We start from the raw sequence: 21,935 nt of genomic DNA on the forward strand, positions 1-21,935 counted from the left end.
TGCAGCCACTGCTGTAATGTCTTTCATTCAGCCACACTGTTGTGATGTGTCTTTCGTGCAGCCACACTGTTGTAATGTGTCTTTCATGCAGCCACACTGTTGTAGTGAGTCTTTCATTCAGCCATACTGTCGCAATGTTGTAATGTAACTTGGCCAGAGACAGCACAGGTTTACAGAAGTATTTCTTGCCATCCGTTTTATAAAATTTATTTGTTGTTTTACGCCATACTCAAGAATATATCTCTTATACGACTTATGGTGGGAGGGCACCCACGACCATTCACAGGTTGCTGACAGATCTTCCTACGTACAGTCGGAGAAGAAGCCAGCATGAGCTTGACTTGAACTCACAGCAGCGGTAGTGGTGAGCGGCTCCTGGGTCATTGCGCCGCTGGTGTGCTATGCACTTCGGCCACGGAGACGCCTTCCCTTTTTATAAAAGAATGCTCCAGTATTGAACTTGCTAATGTCACGTAGGTATAAACAAATCTTACTACCCTTATTCTTCAACCTGTTTCAGTTTTTGCACACTACCATTGTGAAATAAGCACATTTATTATTTGATCTCGGAGACATAACTACATTTGTGGGCTTGGCCAACTTCAGGGAGTCACAAAAAGTGTATACTTTTATCAGTCCACACAGAATAGTGCCCTCAGAATATGCTTGTATTAACCACTTTGACAACATGGGGAAGGGGTGAAGAGTTACCGTTAGTATTTTAACTCCTTGGCCGTATTGTTAGCGTTCTAGTGCAGCAGAAGCCACCCAGATGCGTATCATCAATGTGGTTGCTTTGAGGTTAAGTCCAGCTTATACCGGCTTCCCCTCCAATCGTATGTGAGAAGGTCTTGCAGCAGCCTACAGGTGGTCGTGGGTTTCCCCCGGGCTCTACTTGGTTTCCTCCTACAATAATACTGGCCTTCGTTATATAAGTGAAATATGCTTGATGGTACGTTATGTCACTCGTATATGCATAAACTACTCCCCTAAAAAATACATATAACAATACATATAACAAAGTTTTACACAGTTTGGCAGAGTATACCAGAAATCTGAACATATACCACGTGCAGGCTTTCGAAACTAACATTTATTTATTTTATTTGATTGGTGTTTAATGCAGTACTCAAGAAAATTTCACTTATACGACAAAGGCCAGCGTTATGGTGGAAAGAAACCCACGACCATCTGCAGGTTGCTGTCACACCTTCCCGCGTTCGGCCGGAGAGGAAGCCAGCATGAGCTGAACATGAACTCGCAGCGACTGCACTGGTGAGAGGTCTCCTAGGTCATTGCACCGCGCTGGCAAGCTAACCACCTCGGCCATCTCGGCCCCTCGTAATTAGTACATAACCTTACGACAGTTACATCACATATATATCTGATAATAGGAAACAATAAATGACGTCAACCGCCTTGGGAAGGTCTTGCAGAAACCTGCGGACGGTCAGGGGTTTCCTCCGGGATTTGACCGGTTTCTTCCCACCATAATGCTGGTTGCTGTCGTATAAGTGAAATATTTTTGAGTACGGCGTAAAACACCTATAAAATACATAAACAAATAAATAAATGACGTCAAAAGGGTGTCTTTGAGCAATGAGTAACACACATCTTTAATGAATGCAAAACACTGGAGGACAAAATAAACAAAACCAAAGACATAAAATTTAAGCTGGCTCATATGACTAGAAACAATATACACCTCAATAAACTATGAAAGTATTGATATGTATTTATTTAGTCCTTTGACTGGTTTTCAGCGCCGGACTCAAGAATATTTCACTCAAACGACGGCGGCCAGCATTATCACCGGGGGAAACGTGGGGGGGGGGGGGGGGAGACCACACACAGGTTTAATATGTATGAAGAGTTGCCTAATAATCAATACGCCTACATGTATTTGGAACAAATATAAATTACTGAGTTCATTTTTTTTTCTTTGACTTAGTTGCTTTATTTGAAATACTTAAATATGTATATGCCTGAATGTTTGACCAATCAATGCAGTGACAACTTCCTGGCGTGACGACATAATCTGAGGACATGAAGGAACAGTCTGTTTTCTTTGTCCCATCTAAAATGGAAGATTTTATTGCACTTACACCAAACAAACAAGGGCAGTCAGAACGACCTCTCAAAGAGTGGGATAGAAGATAAGACAAATATGCTGCTGACTGGTATGTTTGAAGGACAATGCCACGTTCTACTCTCATAGCGTGTGGGGCCTTAGTGAAGGAGAACGGTAGACGAGGATTGTGTCGATTGCACAGTCTAACGTTCAAAAGTCTTCTACAGGTATAGTGTACGTATTGATTATAATTCAAAGGAGATATTTTTGCCACAAATGTTTTACTAGAAAACTTGCTAGGGATCAGAAAGTCTTTTCCATCAGTTTTCCACCAATATGATATGTCTCTATATATGTCACATGAATAAAAGTGCGTCGGTAACTTGCCAAAGGTTGGTGGTTTACCTCTGGCACTGTGGTTTCATCCAGCCATAAAACTGACGGGCATCGTATAAGTGAAATCTTCTTCAGTATGACGTAGCAAAAAAATAAACACTGATATACCCACGGGTAATGGACAACGAGTCTAGTATATAGCCGCCACTTGTCAAGTGAATGTACGTTACAAACTGAGCAGTAAAACTAATGACAGCTGGATTTGAGCTTGTGAACTCATTGACAACTGCTAGAGTGACACTATCAATAACTCAGACATCGAGGCGCAGTAAACTCAAAACACAGTGACATAAAGCCGTAGTGACAAGGGCAGAAATGCGTGTTCTGCTTAATCTGGGATATGTGAACATCTTCAAGCCACCTAGTATCATCTGTACTAAAAAAAACAATGCCATGCACAAATGAACTCATAAACCTGCCTGACTAACAATGAGGCACTTAGCAGTTTAACTTTTAATGATATTTGTGCACAGATAAGTAGCAAAAGATAATATCCGCAACATTCAACCTGCATCAGAACAACAGATATATAAAGTAGACTGAAATACGATTAATTTATTAACTCCATTGGTGTTTCCCGCCCTACTCAATACTAAAATACGATACAGATTCACAAGGAGAAATCAATTAATTTGACTGCTATAGACTGTGCACAAAGGCCTTAATTTTGAAAATTGGTCATGCGAATAGTGACCTGGAACGTCCATGTTGGTTGACTGCTGGTATAGAAATGTCTGCTTGGACGCACACATGTCTAAATGTAATACATTGTACACTGTATGTGGGCCTCTGCTACAGCATTGCAGACTTTGACAATAGTTCCGGGGTGTATGTGGGCCTATGCTACAACACTGCACACTTTGATCAAAGTTCTGGGGTGTATGTGGGCCTATGCAACAACACTGTAGACTTTGATCATTCCTGGGTGTATGTGGGCCTATGCAACAACATCGCAGACTTTGATCATTCCTGGGTGTTTGTGGGCCTATGCAACAACATCGCAGACTTTGATCATTCCTGGGTGTATGTGGGCCTATGCTACAACACTGCAGACTTTGATCATTCCTGGGTGTATGTGGGCCTATGCTACAACACTGCAGACTTTGACAATAGTTCCGGGGTGTATGTGGGCCTATGCTACAACATTGCAGACTTTGACAATAGTTCCGGGGTGTATGTGGGCCTATGCTACAACATTGCAGACTTTGGTCAAAGTCCTGGGCGTAAGTGGGCCTGTGATCAAAGTCCAGGGTAAAGTTTAGTTCTAGTGGGCTATGTTGTGTCTTTTTGTTATTTTTTTTGACCATGCTCAGGTCAATGTAAAGTTTCAGATGTCACAACCATTATGACGTATGCATACATAACATTGGCTGAATTGTGAAGGACAGTTGACACTGATCAGTTGATGGTTACAATGTTTAACATATTTATTTATTTCACTGGTGTTCTAATGCGGCCATCATTGTGTTGGGAGGAAACCAGGCAGAGCTCAGGGGAAACCCAAGATCATCCGCAGGTTGCTGCCCAACCTTTCCACATACGGCCGGAGAGGAAGCCTGAGCATGAGCTGGACTTGAACTCACATTGACCACATTGGTGAGAGGCTCCTGGGTCATTGCGCCACACTGGCAGGCTAACCACCTCAGCCAAAGAGGCCCCCTGTTTTAATACAGCTAGGGACAGTATTCCACCCAAGACACGCATATGTCAGTCACAGCTGAAATAATGCGAACTGGATCATCATGAGCTAACTGCCGAAAATGACCTAAAATTTCACCCAGGATGAAATTTCTCTTTGTGCCTAATTTTGAGCAATCTATCGATCTTAGAAACAAATTTTCACGTTTGTTTGACTTTGACCAAACAAATCAAAGTTATATAGTGGAAGTGGTATATAGTGGCATAGCCAACTGGAAACATTTCAGCATCAGAAGCAATATTTTTGATAATGTAATACTTGTCTCTAATAAAATCTATGTACTTTTTGGGACAAACTCTTGTATTCATGTATTTTTGGTTCAGTGAGACATGACTGGACGAGGTCAGTGCTTAGCTCCCCGTCTTTTGGAATGATCTGACTTCGGCACATCCACCAGTACAAAACAATCACCAACTGTTCGTTTACAATACTGGAAAAACAAACTCTCTGCTTTCCCCAAAACATCGTCCAGGTCAATTTGCAGGCTGAAAACAAGGGAAAAAGTAAAAGAACTGCTTTAGCACAAATGTTCTGGCTGCAGACAGTACATGTCACAACACTTTGATGAGTCATGCATTGGGAAAGTCAATCTTTAACAGGCTGAAGACCTGTGACACACATTTGATAAATGTGGGAAAGTTGACATTTCACAGTGTGAAGAACTGTGACACAGATTTGATAAATCTGGGAAAGTTGACATTTAACAGTGTGAAGATCTGGGGTACAGATTTGATAAATCCAGCAAAGTTGACATTTAACAGTGTGAAGATCTGGGGTACAGATTTGATAAATCCAGCAAAGTTGACATTTAACAGTGTGAAGATCTGGGGTACAGATGTGATAAATCCAGCAAAGTTGACATTTAATAGTGTGAAGAACTGGGGTACAGATTTGATAAATCCAGGAAAGTTGACATGTAATAGTTTGAAGAACTGGGGTACAGATTTGATAAATCTGGGAAAGATGACATCTAAAAGTGTGAAGAGCTGTGACACAGATTTGATAAACCTGGGAAAGTTGACAATTAATAGTGTGAAGAACTGGGGTACAGATTTGATAAATCCAGCAAAGTTGACCTGTAATAGTTTGAAGAACTGTGGTACAGATTTGATAAATCCAGCAAAGTTGACATTTAACAGTGTGAAGATCTGGGGTACAGATGTGATAAATCCAGCAAAGTTGACATTTAACAGTGTGAAGATCTGGGGTACAGATGTGATAAATCCAGCAAAGTTGACAATTTAATAGTGTGAAGAACTGTGGTACAGGTTTGATAAATCTGGGAAAGTTGACATTTAATAGTGTGAAGAACTGGGGTACAGATTTGATAAATCCAGCAAAGGTTGACCTGTAATAGTTTGAAGAACTGTGGTACAGATTTGATAAATCCAGCAAAGTTGACATTTAACAGTGTGAAGATCTGGGGTACAGATGTGATAAATCCAGCAAAGTTGACATTTAACAGTGTGAAGATCTGGGGTACAGATGTGATAAATCCAGCAAAAATTAGCATTTAATAGTGTGAAGAACTGTCACACAAATTTGATACATCTGTGAAAATTAGCATTTAATAGTGTGAAGAGCTGTGACACAGATTTGATAAATCCAGGGAAGTTGACATTTCACAGTGTGAAGAACTGTGACACAGATTTGATAAATCTGGGAAAGTTGACATTTAATAGTGTGAAGAGCTGTGACACTGATTTGATAAATCTGCGAAAATTAGCATTTAATAGTATGAAGGACTGTGACACAAATTTGATACATCTGCGAAAATTAGCATTTAATAGTGTGAAGAGCTGTGACACAGATTTGATAAATCAGGAAAAGTTACCATTCAACAGAGTGAAGAACTGTGACACAGGGCAGTAATCAAAATTACTCATTACTTCATAGATAACTTTCACTGATTTTGATCTTACCCATTGATACACTGAAAGACCATGGCAGAGTCTGTACACTTGAGGAGGCCCTCCCGACACTGAATGAGCAGCGCCACGCACATGAAGGACTCAAATGTGTAGTCGTAGTGGAGTGTCAGATTGTCTACTGTCCTCAAAACGCCATCTGGGCAAACAGAGGAAATAACTTCATTAATGGTAAACGGCCTAAAAATTTGAACAAAACAGTGCATTTTGCAGGCAGTAAATGTCATAATGTATGACTTTTGGTGATGAAAATTTAATTTTGGTATCATTCTACCTTTTAAACAAACCTCAAAATGCCTTTCTAAGAACAACAAAACTCTCAGATTCAGACAAAAATTGTACAATTCTACGTCATTTATCATATCCATTTATTCCAATAGTCATTATTTTTTTTTTATTTATTTGATTTGGTGTTTAACAACTTACAAAAGTACTGTAAAATATCTCAATTGACCTTTTATGTCCTATAAACACACCAATAATAACCATGCCCACCAATCAAAATGCCAGCATCGACAATTATCAAGATTTCTAATTGGCTGATGTAGTATTTTGACTGGGAGTTGCAGTCTGTCAGTCGGATGATATCAGTCAGGCTCTCTTTCTTTATTTGTGTCTCAAAGTTGGGAGACCTGGGTATCAAACCCTGGTTCCAGTAGTAACAAAGAGATTAAGAACGGTGCTTGCGGCTGCCTTGCTTGGCCCCCAGCAGTGAGAGGTTAGAGCAAGGAAACGGGACTGGTTGGCCCAGTGCCAGTATAATGTGACTAGATGAGGTGTCAGGTATGGTGTCTTAGGCATGATATTTCAGTGGCAGCAGCAATATGGCATTATTCTCCCTGTCACAAGAAGACACAGTATATTTACATGCCACTAATATATGTCCTCATATGACTAAAAGATTGTTAAGTACAATGTATTTATTTATTTGATTGGTGTTTTATGTCATACTCAAGAATATTTTACTTATACGATAGAGGCCAGCACTATAGTTGGAGAGAGACCTTCTCATGTATGGCCGGGGAGGAAGCTAGCATGAGCTGGACTTGAACTCACATTGACTGCCTTGGTGAGAGGCTCATGGGCGATTGCGCTGCGCTGGCATGCTAACCACTTCGGCATACATACATCCATACTTGAAACCTCTAACATCAGAGTGGCTCACCCTGGTTTTCAAACTCTTTCATCTGTTCTCGTCTGCGGGCATTGGCTGCCTCCAGGGATGATAGCTCCAAATGATGGCTGCTGAGAATCTCAAAACATCGCAACGAGTCGTCAAAATTGAATTCCCTCTTGAAACCCAAGAGCAACCACCTAGTAAATATATAGAGAAAGAATAAGTATTTGGTGGCCCTAGCTTCATTATTACCATCTGTGAACACATGAAGAGAGAGTATTCGTAGCTAGTCACGTTTTAATTCCCCTTTCATGAAACTCAGGGCCTAATCTAGCCTCCAAAGGGCAAGGTGTGGAACCAGCGGTGAAGGGCACCTCATTGTTGTATATTTTCATTCTTATAAATTTTCAAGGGGCTTTGGACCCTACGAGTGAGCTCCTCTCCAACTGTACACCGCAACACCCACCCTTGTTAAGGCCTTTTTAATACTGTAATTATTTTACAAGTAGAATAAGTAGTGGTAATAGAACACACAAGCATGCACACTCACATTCATACACAAATATTCATGACTTTTTCATGAAGTTTTCTAAAGATTTTCAAAATTCATGAATTATTCAAGACATATCAAAATTTATTCACGACTAATCAGAGAGATTTAGCATACTGGTGTGTCCAGAGAGACGGCTGGTGTGCTGGTGTAAATTTACACCAAATCTGTGACACCTAAAGTTTGATACGTTAAGTTTGCCAAGTGAAAGTAGAACACAATCTGACATGTTTGTACTAACCTGTGGCAGAAGAGGAGATCTCCCAGGTCATGTGACTCCAGGTGACTAATCAGAGAATTATCAAATTGCTCCAGTAGTTTCCTTACAAGATCTGGCAAAGGAAAACAGGCAACAAAATAAAAACATTCAACTGGTCATCCAAATAAGGAAACACAATGATAACAGATATACAAATGTTATTTATATTTATATTTGTATTTATTTATTTATTTATTTGATTGGTGTTTTATGCCGTACTCAAGAATATTTCACTTATACAACGGCGGCCAGCATTATGGTGGGGAGGAAACCGGCAGACCCTGGGGAAACCACGACCATCTGCAGGTTTTAACCTTTGGGGTCAGTTCTCAGAATACAAGTTGTACAATAAAATGTAGGAAATGATACTGCCAAAAATCACAGGATGGAGGGTTGTATGGTTTATATGGCTTTTTTAGCATCCATTTTGGAGGAAAACAGTAGCAGCCAATGCTAGCAGACCACCAATATTGCTGATCATGTTCCATTCATAGGATGATCAAATTACAGTCATGAAAACTGTTCACATTAACTTTTACTTATCTATTTATTTGATTGGTGTTTCACTTGTACAAGAGCAACCAGCGTTATGGAGGCAGGAAATTGAGCAGAGCACCCATGACCATCCACAGGTTGCTGGCAGACGTTCTTTACATTAACTTTAATAAGCGGCAAATGCTACTAGACCACCATCATGGCTGATCACATTCTGGTGGGTTGATGATACAAAGTTTGTACATTATTAATAAGTTAACATAATACCAGGAAATCTGTAACCATGGCAACAAGAAATGAAGCACTAACCTATTTTCTGCACCATGCCTTCCTCATCAAAGTCATTCTTCACACTGATCATGTATTTTGTAAAGCACCAATAAGCTTCTACCTGCAAGACAAATTAAACCACCACAAAATTTTCAAATCGTCATAAATGCACAGTTAAAATGGCTGCACAATGAACAACTACTTTAAGGCACTGAGAAGATATTGGTCTTTTTCTATCTCTGCCTCATGCTTGCTTGGTTATACTGGTCCACAAAGGGAAGTGAGGTCACCCTTAGTAAGTTCTTTGTTTGGCATAACCTGACATCATCAGAGAAAACAAAAGTGGGAGTGGGTGGGGTTGGGTGCTGTCAATAAGGAATGTCTACAGCTATATTCTAATCTTCTACAAGGAATTGATAATCATGAAATAATCTCTTATAATGTCTCTTACAATGTCTCTTTTGTTTAAGGCCATGCCCTAAATGACCAGAAATGTCATCCATGACTAAACTGTCCATTTTCCTGATTCTGAGAGTTGTGCTGATTTTAGAAAAATGTTTTGAGGCCTGCTTGGAACATGAGGATGATATTCTCTTGGAAATTTCAGCATCAAAAATAATATTTTTTGACATTTATTAGTCTCTAAAAAGCCCACTTTTGGGGTGAAATTTTAGGTCATTTTAGAGTAGCTTTAAATTATTACGTTCAATTATTAAGTGACATTGTTTTAATTATTGATTTGATAATGTTCAACATGTTAAAAATGTATAAGAAATTAGGAAATGAATACACTGTGCAGTAAAGTCTTGCCTCAGAGTTGAAAACGACTAAGAATCGTGCCATGATGTCGTTCATGCCCTGGGCATAGCCGATGTCTGTCTGGAAGGCCGCAAATGTGATAAGGGCTTCTCTCAGCTGTGTCAGATGTGGGTTATTTTTACCACTGTAACACAAACACTCAACCAGGTTATGCATTATTGTCACCATCATTAACTTTATAATGCGTAATGTAACCTAGAAAATACTCAATCTGTTACACTTTTATAATATTGTCACCATCTTTAACTAAATGAATATACTTGCAACCAAGAAAATGTTCAAAAATATCATTCTTAACTACATGTAAATGCCAAAAACACTCCTGAGAAAATAATCAACCAGTTACACCTTGCTATCAAAATGTACCAAAAAAAAGTTCAACAAATGGGTAGTTTCACCATGTTAATTCACTCTGTTTGTTCTGGTATTTCCTTTAAAGGCATTACCCTGTGAAAACTGACAGGTGGTACAGTACTGACTTTGCGTGAAAACCAAAGAGATGCTATTTTATCATGATGATTTTCACTTTCATATTTTATGATGATGCACAAACTACATGCCACCTGGAAATTCTACACAAATTCAAACATTTTTTTTTATTATTGTGTCAACACAAACATTTATACAGGAAATACTCATAGTTCCTGTCTCTCCTGTGCACATTTGTGTCCTGTATCTGGATGTCTGTTTTGTTCTTGGTCTGTAATTACAGGAAATACTCATAGTTCCTGTCTCTCCTGTGCACATTTGTGTCCTGTATCTGGATGTCTGTTTTCTTCTTGATCTGTACTTACAGGAAATACTCACAGCTCCTGTCTGTCCTGTGCACATTTGTGTCCTCTATCTGGATGTCTGTTTTGTTCTTGGTCTGTACTTACAGGAAATTCTCACAGACCCTGTCTGTCATGTGTACATTTGTGTCCTCTATCTGGATGTCTGTCTTGTTCTTGGTCTGTACTTACAGGAAATACTCATAGCCCCTGTCTGTCCTGTGCACATTTGTGTCCTCTATCTGGATGTCTGTTTTGTTCTTGGTCTATACTAACAGGAAATACTCATAGTCCCTGTCTGTCCTGTGCACATTTGTGTCCTGTATCTGGATGTCTGTTTTGTTCTTGGTCCGTACTTACAAGAAATACTCATAGTCCCTGTCTGTCCTGTGCACATTTGTGTCCTCTGTCTGGATGTCTGTCTTGTTCTTGGTCTGTACTTACAGGAAATACTCATAGTCCCTGTCTGTCCTGTGCACATTTGTGTCCTCTATCTGGATGTCAGTTTTGTTCTTGGGCTGTACTTACAGGAAATTCTCACAGACCCTGTCTGTCCTGTGCACATCTTTGTCCATCATCTGAATGTCTGTTTTCTTCTTGATCTGTACTTACAGGAAATACTCATAGTCTCTGTCTGTCCTGTGCACATTTGTGTCCTCTATCTGGATGTCTGTTTTGTTCTTGGTCTATACTAACAGGAAATACTCATAGCCCCTGTCTGTCCTGTGCACATTTGTGTCCTCTATCTGGATGTCTGTTTTGTTCTTGGTCTGTACTTACAAGAAATACTCATAGACCCTGTCTGTCATGTGTACATTTGTGTCCCCTATCTGAATGTCTGCTTTTGTCCTTAGTCGGTACTAGGAAATACTCATAGTCCCTGTCTGTCCTGGGAATGTCTTTGTCCTCTATCTGGAGGTCTGTGTTTGTCCTTACAGTCTGTACTCACAGGAAATACTCACAGTCCCTGTCTGTTCTGGGCATGTCTCTGTCCACTATCTGGAGGGCTGTGTTTGTCCTTACAGTCTGTACTCACAGGAAATACCCACAGTCCCTGTCTGTCCTGGACATGTCTGTGTTTCTCCTTACAGTCTGTTCTCACAGGAAATACTCACAGTCCCTCTCTGTCCTTGGCATGTCTTTGTCCACTATCTGAAGGGCTGTGTTTGTCCTTACAGTCTGTACTCACAGGAAATACTCACAGTCCCTGTCTGTCCTGGGAATGTCTTTGTCCACTATCTGGAGGGCTGTGTTTGTCCTTACAGTCTGTACTCACAGGAAATACTCACAGTCTCTCTCTGTCCTTGCATGTCTTTGCCCTCTACCTCGATATCTGGTTTTGTTCTTAGCCTGTACTTACAGGAAATACTCATAGTCCCTGTCTGTCCTGGGCACATCTTTGTCAATGATACGAATGTCTGTCCTCAGCTGGTCCATGTCTAACTGCTGCCTGTTTACATACACCTGTACAGGTAGGGAAGAACAGCTGCAGGTTATCATATAAAATTATTCCATCATTTACTTATGTATTTGTTATACAAATTGTTACATAGTATCTCACTGTTGCGTATTACATACCACACTCAAGAACTGTTCACTTTATACAGTGGCAGAAATTTCATGGGAGGAAGAAACCAGAGTGCCCGGTGCAAACCACCAAGTTCCGGCAAGTTACGTACAAACGTTCCTACGAGACTTGCGGATAAGCACACCATAGTGGGAGCGACAACTGGTGTTCAGTGATCAATTTATTACAGATCTACAAATTCAAAAGCCTGAGCTCATACATGTTCCTATTAACAAGCCAGTGTCTCTAACAAACTAGACCAAGCACAACTCCCAAATTGAAGGTTAATATAAAACATACACCCTGAATGACATGAAATTCCGCCCGCTAAAAGTGCATTTCAGAGGCTAAAAAAAAAAAAAAAAAATATATATTATTTTGGTGCTGAAATAATTTTCCAGTAGAGTATTGTTGTATGCAAACCTCAAGACACCTTTCTCAAATCAACAGAATTTTCAGAATCAGAAAAAAAAAATGGACAAGTTAGTCATGGATGAAATTTATGGTCATTTAGGGTTTGTGATACACGTTAATTATACATGTATATATCAATGTCAAATAGACAGCACAGTTGGTAGAGCGCTCGCTTTGGGAAGGGTAGATCCAGGGTCAATCCTGGGTCGGGTCACACCTAAGACTTTAAAAGAGGAAGTTGTGGCTTCCTCGCTTGGCGTTCAGCATTAAGGGGATAGAGCAGCGACTGGTTGACCCGTATTAGTATAATGGCTCGGGCATGGCGGCTTACTTGCCTACGGTAAGGTGTCTCGGTGAAGCAGCACTAGATAAAAGAGCAGTGGACATCCGTCCTGGAACAAGGAGACACATTACATATACTCTAAGGATTCCCGCGTCATCATATGACTGAAAAATTTGTTAAGTACGACGTTAAACCCCAAGCACTCACTCATTCACTCAAAGTCAAATAATACTATTTCAAGACATAATGTTATACTGATTCCGAACATCAGGGTACAAAGATTTTCCAAGATACGGTGTTATGTTCAACAGTGTATCATCAGTTCTGGTGTTTTGTTGCCACACAGACCATGAACTTCTCCTCAGATATGTCTGATCCTTTGCTATAGTTGCATAAGGCCATTGCTACATCAAGGTGTAAAAACAGTATATCACATACAAATGTGAATATTGGAACGCATTTGCAGACTGAAATTAATGTCCTAAAATACTACTTCAGGTTATGAAGTTACTCTTCTTATGTCATACATCATTCTACCTTCTAAACAAACCTGAAAGCACCTTTTTATTGATCAACAGAGCTGTCAGAATCAGGCAAAATGTATAACTTTAATTGTCAAGAGTGACAGTTTAGGTCAGTCCTCTGAAAACAGCATGCAACAAGCTTTCTTTGAGCAAGGATTTGCAAACACATGGTGACGGAGGCATAAATATATAACCACACAGTGTTATATAACATCAGACTGTAATCTGTGAAGCTCAACCATGACGGCAAAAATATCAGAATTATTTGATGCTGTTCAACAATTAGCTGTAGATCAACAGGTTTATATGGCGTTCCAACCATAAGTGGGAAGGTCTGCCAGCAACCTGCGGATGGTCGTGGGTTTCCCCGCAGGCTCTGCCCGGTTTCCTCCCACCTTAATCCTGGCTGTCGTTGAATAAGTGAAATATTCTTGAGTACGCCGTAAAACACCAATGAAATAAATCAAATAAATACATGGTGTTCAAAGTGAGTGGGGTATCATGTTTGGTCGTGTGAGCATGGTATTCCATTGAGGTAGCACTATATAATATATATGAGTAATGAAACTGACCTTCTACAAGAAGAGACTGTAGCATGTAGGTATGCTTTGGGTTATATGTGTATGTATTACCATTTTTCAGTCATGTGACAACGAGGAGGCATCAGGTGTGCGTATATACATAAACTGTGTCTTCCTGTGGCAGGGCGAGCCCATGCTGCCAAAGTGCTGCTGCCACCAAAGATCATGCTGAAGACACCAGACATGACACCCCACCCAGTCACATTATACTGACACCAGGCCAACCAGTCCTGTTTCCTTGCTCAAACCTCTTGGTACTGAACACCAAGCCAGGCAGCAAGTATCATCTTTAAAACCCAAGTCTCTGAGGTGGATGCTCAGACCAAAACGGACCCTTTCAAAAATGTAAATAGCTGGAAAATTTTCCATTATGTCCTGCACTAACATAAAACTCATTTGCAGGCTTGGCATATGTCTGTAATGAAACTGGCCTGCTACAAGCGATATGACAAAAATGGTGCTGAAAGTGAAATTAAACCCCCAAAACCCTAAACACACGAACAAAAGATGGCAGCCATCCTCCCATACAGACCTGTGACTGTAGCTTCATGAATTCCATCCTCTGCTGCACATCAGGGGAGGTAATATCGAAAGGGAGATTGGACTCAGACAAATCTGTCTTGTTTTTCTGTGCAGTGAAAAGCGCTGGGACAAGCTGAGCTGGCGAGGCGGTACTGCTGTTGCCTTCAGGGTCTCTGTCTCCAGGGTCCTCGTAACTAAGCTTGTCTGGGCTGGGGAGATCCTCATCTACTTCCTGCTGATATTTGGCGACCAGTCCTTGTTCAAGAGGAGATGCTGAAGTGAAAACATCCAAACACATGTTGTTCTGTACCATATACATGAACAATGTGTAACGCGAATATCAGTAGTATAAAATGATACTAAGACAAACAACAGCTAATAAACTATGATATACATGTACTTGGTTCAGTCATGGGTAGATTTTCTGAAGTATATCCACATCTATACATGTCCCTAATGGGGCACATTTTACTTCACATTCAGGTCCAAGCTGAGTTCATTCTGAGAGGCCTCTCTGGTCTAGGTGGTTAGCCTGGCAGTGCGGTGCAATGACCAAGGAACCTCCCACCAATGCGATCTTATGTGAGTTCAAATCCAGGTCATACTGGATTCGTCTCATGCCGCATGTGGCAAGGTCTGTAAGCAACCTTCCCATGTACTGGACGGTCGTGGGTTTCTGCCCGGTCTCCTCCCACCACAGTGCTGGCCGAACACAGCAGGACCTTCTGATTCATTAACAGACGCTTCCATTCAGATTTTGGAAAGATATTTTCAGAATAAATCTGACTGGGAAAAATAATGTCACATTATTTTTCTTCAAGCAATGACTCTCCCGAGGCCATTTTCTTGTCAGGTCACCCTGCCAAGTTACCACTTCATCCTATTCAACATGTAAGCATTCAGACATGGTCAGCCATTCTTAGTTCCCTGCTCATGTGTGGTTCACAATGCACCAGTTTAACACTTAAACTAACCATAAAATCCAACTTATTGCATCAATATCAGTCTATCCACTATAAGATGCCACACTGACAATTTAAAGATGGATAGGCTTTTGGATGTGACAGCTAATTATCAGGCGACGCTTTCTGTGCTAGTGACTGGCAAAGTTCATATTGGCTCCTTCAGTATGACTACTCTGAGTGAATTGTCAGTCAGTGCCATATCCCTAATGATGAACTTCATCTTCTCGGCTTTTAAAACTTTACAGAATTTTTTTTACATATTTTTCTGTGACAACTGTGTCCTATATCCTTTTTTCCATGTATATATCATGACAGACATTGTGATAACTTTAAGTCGAACTGAGTGTTGTTCTTTCGAGTAAATACCTTTGCAGAATGCTCACAAAACATCATCACTAAGTCTCAAATGAACCAGACTATACATCTTAATCCCAAATTACTTCAGTGGTAAAAATATATGTAAGCTTCTTTCAGGTTTAACATTTTGCTTGATTCTGACTAATTTATCACAAAACTTTAAATGCTGGAATCAAAATACCTATGTTTTAAGGCCTTTATGTGCTTCCAAAAGCGCACTTTTTTCAGTCCATATTTCAGGTGAAGTACAGTATATCATGATGTCCTGGAGAACTCCCTATTCCCAGTCCCATATTCTGTCTACTTATTAATTTGAATTCCAAATTCAATAACATTTAACTTGATACTGGACAATTCTACTTTGAATCAAGAAACTGGAGAGTTCTGTGTAAATCAGCAACCTTTGGCAACCTTTGACAACCTGTGACAACCTTTGACAACCTGTGACAAACTTTGACAACCTGTGACAACCTTTGACAACATTTGACAACCTTTGACAACCTTTGACAACATTTGACAACCTGTGACAACATTTGACAACCTTTGGCAACCTTTGACAACCTGTAACAACCTTTGACAACATTTGACAACCTGTGACAACCTTCGACAACCTTTGACAACCTTTGACAACCTGTGACAACCTGTGACAACCTTTGACAAGTACAGGTATCCTAATTCTTTTAACCTTTTCTACTGCCCCTGCAACCCATATTTTGTAATATACCAGTACTTAGAGACCTCAGAGGTGTAGAGAAATAATTTGCACAGTTTTATGAAGCTTGCATTTTTCATGACAACCACAAATTATTTTAACATCATTTTCATAATAATTTTAAGTATAAATTCCACTTAAAAAGAACTTCAGAGGTTAAAAAGGTTGAAGATTTACAGTAACTGACATGAGGCATACAGATTTTCATGAATGAGCCTGTAGGGAAACCCACAACCATTGCCAGCAAACCTTCCTGAGTATAGCTGGTGAGGAAGCCAACATGAGCTGGATTTGAACTCACGGTGATCGCAGTGGTAGGAGGCTACTGGGTCATTGCGACGTACTGGCGTGCTAACCACCTCGGTCATGGAGGACCAGAGCATTTATCGAATACACTGGCATTGTCATCAGATTACTGGCAACAAGGAACACAAGAACACTGAGTCTTGATATGTCTAGTGAAAGTGACATAACTACATGTAAGTTTGCCCCATTCTGAGAGATATGTTCCTATTTGAAACATGTTTTGAGGTTTGTTTGGAAGGTAAGGCATCCTTCTGAAAAAAAAAAAGTTCTCCACCAGAAGTATTGATCTTTATTTGCCTTTAAAAGTGCCTTGCCCTTAATCCCATCCTCCCCCTCATTTTTGCCAGTTGATTCACCCCCTAAGCTGTTCTGGCATTGATCTGTGCCAGTTGATTACCCCCAAGCATCAGCATCCAGTTAACTTCCCCTCGCCCAGGCTGTTTTCGCTAGAAGACTTACCCCCTGGTTTGCTCTGTACCACTAGCATGGTTTTCCAGCGAGATTTCAGCTCCCGATACTTCACATAGTTATCCAGCCTCAGGACCTCCCGCTCTCTGTGAACAGACGTCAGACTGACAGATGGGCAGACAGAAATACAGAGACAAACAACTAAATATTCCCACATGGAGTAAGGCACACGCGGACAGAAATACAGGCAGATGTACAGGCACATAAACACATACTGTTAGATTGACAGAGAGACACCATGAGATTGACATACAGACAGACACATGCACCCAGAATGACAGACACGTGGACAGAAATACAGACAGACATACAGACAGCTAGACATGCAGATACATGTATAGACAGACGGATGGATAGGTGGACAAAAATACATACAGACGTACAGACACATAAACACACACAGTTAGACTGACACAAACCGAGAGCTTGATAGACGGACAAACATACAGGCAGATACAGACAGACACATACACCCAGAATGACTGACAGATGGACAAAAACACAGACAGATATCCAGACACATTAACACACACAATCAGATTAAGAGACAGACACTGGGATACTGACAGACAGACATACAGACAGAGACAGACAGACACATACACCTAGAATGACAGACAGACAGATGGACAGAAACAGAGAGATGCGCAGACAGATAAACGCATACACACAGACTAACAGACAGAAAGAGACAGACAGAAATACAGACAGACAGACAGACATCTAAAATGACAGACAGATGGATGAACAGAAATACAGATAGACGCACAGACAAACACACAGAAAGACGCACATACAGACAAGCATACACACACAACTAGATTGATGGACACAGACTCCTTTCCCACTTTGGATGGGGAAGGACAAAAGTGAACAGAGACATGCATACATAACATTGCTGACACATACATGCACAAACAGACAGACAGACAGTCAGACAGACAGTCACATCAACATGGTGACACACGTACACTCCATGTGAACATGCAAAACACAGTCAGTTTATGTATGTGGACAAGAAACAGTGAATAACAAGAAAAATGGCAAATTTATGAAAACAGTTTTATCACAATTTATATGGTTTCTAAGAAAATCTTCAGACTCCTCATGTATTACAGATGTATGTAATAATTACAGATAATTTCATGTATACGCCACTGTCTCTGTATATGACAGTAATTACTGTAGTTCATCAACCTCTTCACATGTCTGCAAGGTGTTTATTTTAGCATATTCTGAAGGCATTATTCTGTGTTGACTGATGGAATGATACTTTTTGTGAACCCCTTGAACTGACCAACCCAACTAATTTAGTTTTGTCTCCAAAATCAAATTAAAAATGTGCATAAATTGCAATTAAAGTTGGTGTTTTGTGAGCAAAGGTAGAGTAATTATGGAAGATAGAAAAACAGCGAAACATGCACAGTGGCACATAGACAGACACAGAGAGGCTGTGAGGCAAATGGACAGACACGGTGGCGCTGTGAGGCAAACCGACTGACACAGTAGGGCCGTGAGGCAAACAGACAGACACAGCCAGGCTGTGAGGCAAACAGACAGATACAATGGGGTTGTGAGGCAAATGGACAGACACAGTCAGGCTGTGAGGCAAACGGATAGACACAGCCAGGCTGTGAGGCAAACAGGCAAACTCAGTGGGGCTGTGAGGCAAACAGACAGACACAGTGGGGCTGTGAGGCAAACTAACAGACACAGTCAGGCTGTGAGGCAAACGGAATTGACACAGCCAGGCTGTGAGGTAAACAGGCAAACTCAGCGGGGATGTGAGGCAAACAGACAGACACAGTGGGGCTGTGAGGCAAACAGACAGACACAGTGGGGCTGTGAGGCCTACGGACAGACACAATGAGGCTGTGAGGCCAACAGACAGACAAAATGAGGCTGTGAGGCCAACTGACAGACATAATGAGGCTGTGAGGTCTACAGACAGACACAATGAGGTTGTGAGGCCAACAGACAGACACAATGAGGTTGTAAGGCAAACAGACAGACACAATGAGGTTGTGAGGCCAATGGACAGACACAATGAGGCTGTGAGGCCAACGGACACACATCTGACATAAAAAACATACGAATGCTCGCACAGCGGTAGACAGAGTGGCAGAAAACAAACTGACAAGCTGAGTAGAATTATGAGGCAAAAAGACACACACAATTTATTTATTTGATTGCTGTTTTACGCCAAGCTCAAGAATATCTCACTTACAAAATGGAGGTAGGTGGAAGACCTTCACACATATGACAACAGAGGCAACCAGCATAAGCTGGGCATAAACTCACGGCAATCACATTAGTGAGAAGCTCCTGGGTCATTGTGCAGCCACACCCCAGACACTAAACACATGATTGTGGTCGCAGTGACAGATACACATACAAGTAGAGTGTTAGAAAGGTAAACTGGCAAAAAACAGGTTGATATGTAGTTGTTTTGTGTAGACAGACACTGTTATGTATAAACAATTAGAATGTGTCTGCTTGACACCTGCAGCATGGACCTCTCATTAGTGTCAAATGACTTACCTGCCTGTAGAGGTACAAGGGTAGAGACCAAACAGGAACTGCCAGACTTCCTTACGAATACTCGGATCAACTCCTCCTGTCGTAATTTGAACGAAAATGATAAAATTTTAGAAGTGAGCATATAAATTAGTTCAGTGATGTTAAAGCCCTTCTCTGTCAATCATTGCCAGGCCATCATTTCACTAAACAGGGTAGCTTTATAATAAGATAAGGTTTGATTCTCGGTCAAAGTTTCCAGAGTCTCCATGTCCTAGTGGTTAGTGTGTTAGTGCAATGACGTAGAACCTCCCAGTAATACAGCTGCAATGACATGGAACCTCCCACTAATGCGGTTGCAATGACCTGGAACCTCCCACTAATGTGGTTGCAATGACCTGGAACCTCCCACTAATGTGGTTGCTGTGAGGGAAAGTCTGGCTTTCACTGCTTTCTCTCCTGCTATACGTGGGAAGGTCTTTCGGCAACCGGCGGATGGTTGTGGATTTCCCCCAGGTTCTGCCTGTTTCTTCTCCCACCATAATGCTGGACTCATCACTGGACTAACACTCATCATATAAATAAACATGAACTTGCTTTTCCAACATAAGAAAATGCTTTTAATACTGCATTTAACTGAATTATTTCCAATCAAATTTTAGATGCGAGAAGGTCATGAGAAACAAACAATTAATTTACAGTGGCTTATTATGGTTGCTGGCTCCTTTACCCAGGAAAACAGCCTGTCTGAGAGCATGTTCATCCACCAGCCTGCCCTCAGCATCAAGAAGTTTACTGAATTGCTCCTGGGTAAGTGGTGGGGTGCGGCTATTCGTCCTGTCAGGCGTCGTCGGGGATGAGTTGCTTCCCTTTGTTGCAGCACACTCGATATATTCAAACGAGTCATCAAGACTACAGGGTCTGTATAAAAGAAGCATTTTTACAAATAATAATGATATGATTAGTTTCCAATTGTCACTCACTGACTGTCTGATTAATTGATTGTTGATTAATGCCGTAGTCAAGAATTATTCACTTTCAGGATTTTATGTCAGTTTTATGGGTGGAGAGAGGGAGTGTTTGGGATTTAGTTTTATGGGTGGACCAAGCTGTTTCACCCTGGATAAAACCACCTTATGAAGATTTCACTGCTACACTTTTCCACTTACATGTATGACACACAGATGGACACATCATATTCTGGTGCTACATAGACAAATGGGTCATTCTGTGTCAAATAAGCTGAAATTTTTTTTTTGGCAGTGACCCCCTTGGATTATTTTGAAAAAATTTTAAAGTATACCTTAGCATAAATGAGGAAAGTTTGCCAAGTTATAGCTCCAAATTCCAAGTGGTTTTTGAGACATGGCCCTTTAGAAACACCATGTACTGTTCATTTTTGACAGTCTCGAAATGCTTATTTCTGGTGGAAACATTTTTAGATGACTGGTTTTCCCCTTCCAGGGGGCTAGAGGTCTGGAAATCCTCCTACTGGACTTTCCTACAAAGGTTTTCAGAATATATGTCCTCAGAAAAAAAAATATTCAACACTTTTTGAGATAACAGCCCTTAAATATCACACTCTAATCACCGGTAACGCTCTTGTTAAATTTTGTATTTTTATTGAGCTGCCATAGGTCAGGTGAAGTATATAGGAGATCTTTGTTACCTGATTAATATTATTTATGTACATGGTGATCATTTGCACAAGTAGGCCTGACCATTTCTGAGCTTTATCTTTAATGTACCTGTTGTCTGAACTATGTTCCAGGACAAGCCACTCTACAATTTAACCCTTTTTTCACCTTAACAATTCACCATGTTGACAGTTGAATTACAAACACTCCACCAACAAAAATATAAAACAAATAGAATGCTGCATGTCAACTTTCATCACTTGTTTTTTTCTAATCATTTTCATATCACATGACAAAGTTATAGTATTATATTCTATTTCTTATACAAGTTAAATGAACCATGTGTGAAATGACAGTCACTGTAGTAACTTACTGATTTGACTTAAATAAATTATCTGAACTTTTTCTGACTTATTTAAATTACTGAATGAAAGAGTATCCATCATGTCTGTTCAACTCACCTACTCCGATACTGTGCCATTATGTATTCATTTTCTCAAACATAGTCGTCATGATAACTTTTCGAAAACGCCTGTCTTTATTTTTAACTTGTCACCTCAGCTGTCAGTATGATAATGTCAAACGCGTCTCATACTATAGAACCGGAAATGTAAATTTCAGCTGTAAATCAAAATGCTATTTCTCCAAGATTTTGTCGAAATACTACGGCAAAATAAATACAAAAATGGAAGACAACCCATTTAATGA

General features: G+C 40.5%; 1 protein-coding gene across 1 annotated transcript; it reads right to left on the reverse strand.

Annotated features, from left to right (window-relative positions):
• Positions 1–1,841: 1,841 nt before the first annotated feature.
• Positions 1,842–21,804, reverse strand: LOC135462659 (TBC1 domain family member 15-like). The gene is made up of 12 exons (XM_064739883.1): positions 21,689–21,804; positions 20,321–20,511; positions 19,615–19,690; positions 17,065–17,159; positions 14,276–14,538; positions 11,735–11,838; positions 9,596–9,728; positions 8,825–8,906; positions 8,003–8,093; positions 7,260–7,408; positions 6,089–6,233; positions 1,842–4,651 (listed from the first exon to the last, which is right to left on the reverse strand). Exons 1-12 carry the CDS (start codon positions 21,706–21,708, stop codon positions 4,510–4,512), a joined length of 1,491 nt encoding a protein of 496 aa, XP_064595953.1. The 5' UTR covers positions 21,709–21,804; the 3' UTR covers positions 1,842–4,509.
• Positions 21,805–21,935: the final 131 nt, after the last annotated feature.

This window comes from Liolophura sinensis, chromosome 2 (genome assembly GCF_032854445.1).
Source record: "Liolophura sinensis isolate JHLJ2023 chromosome 2, CUHK_Ljap_v2, whole genome shotgun sequence".
Lineage (NCBI taxonomy): Eukaryota > Metazoa > Mollusca > Polyplacophora > Chitonida > Chitonidae > Liolophura > Liolophura sinensis.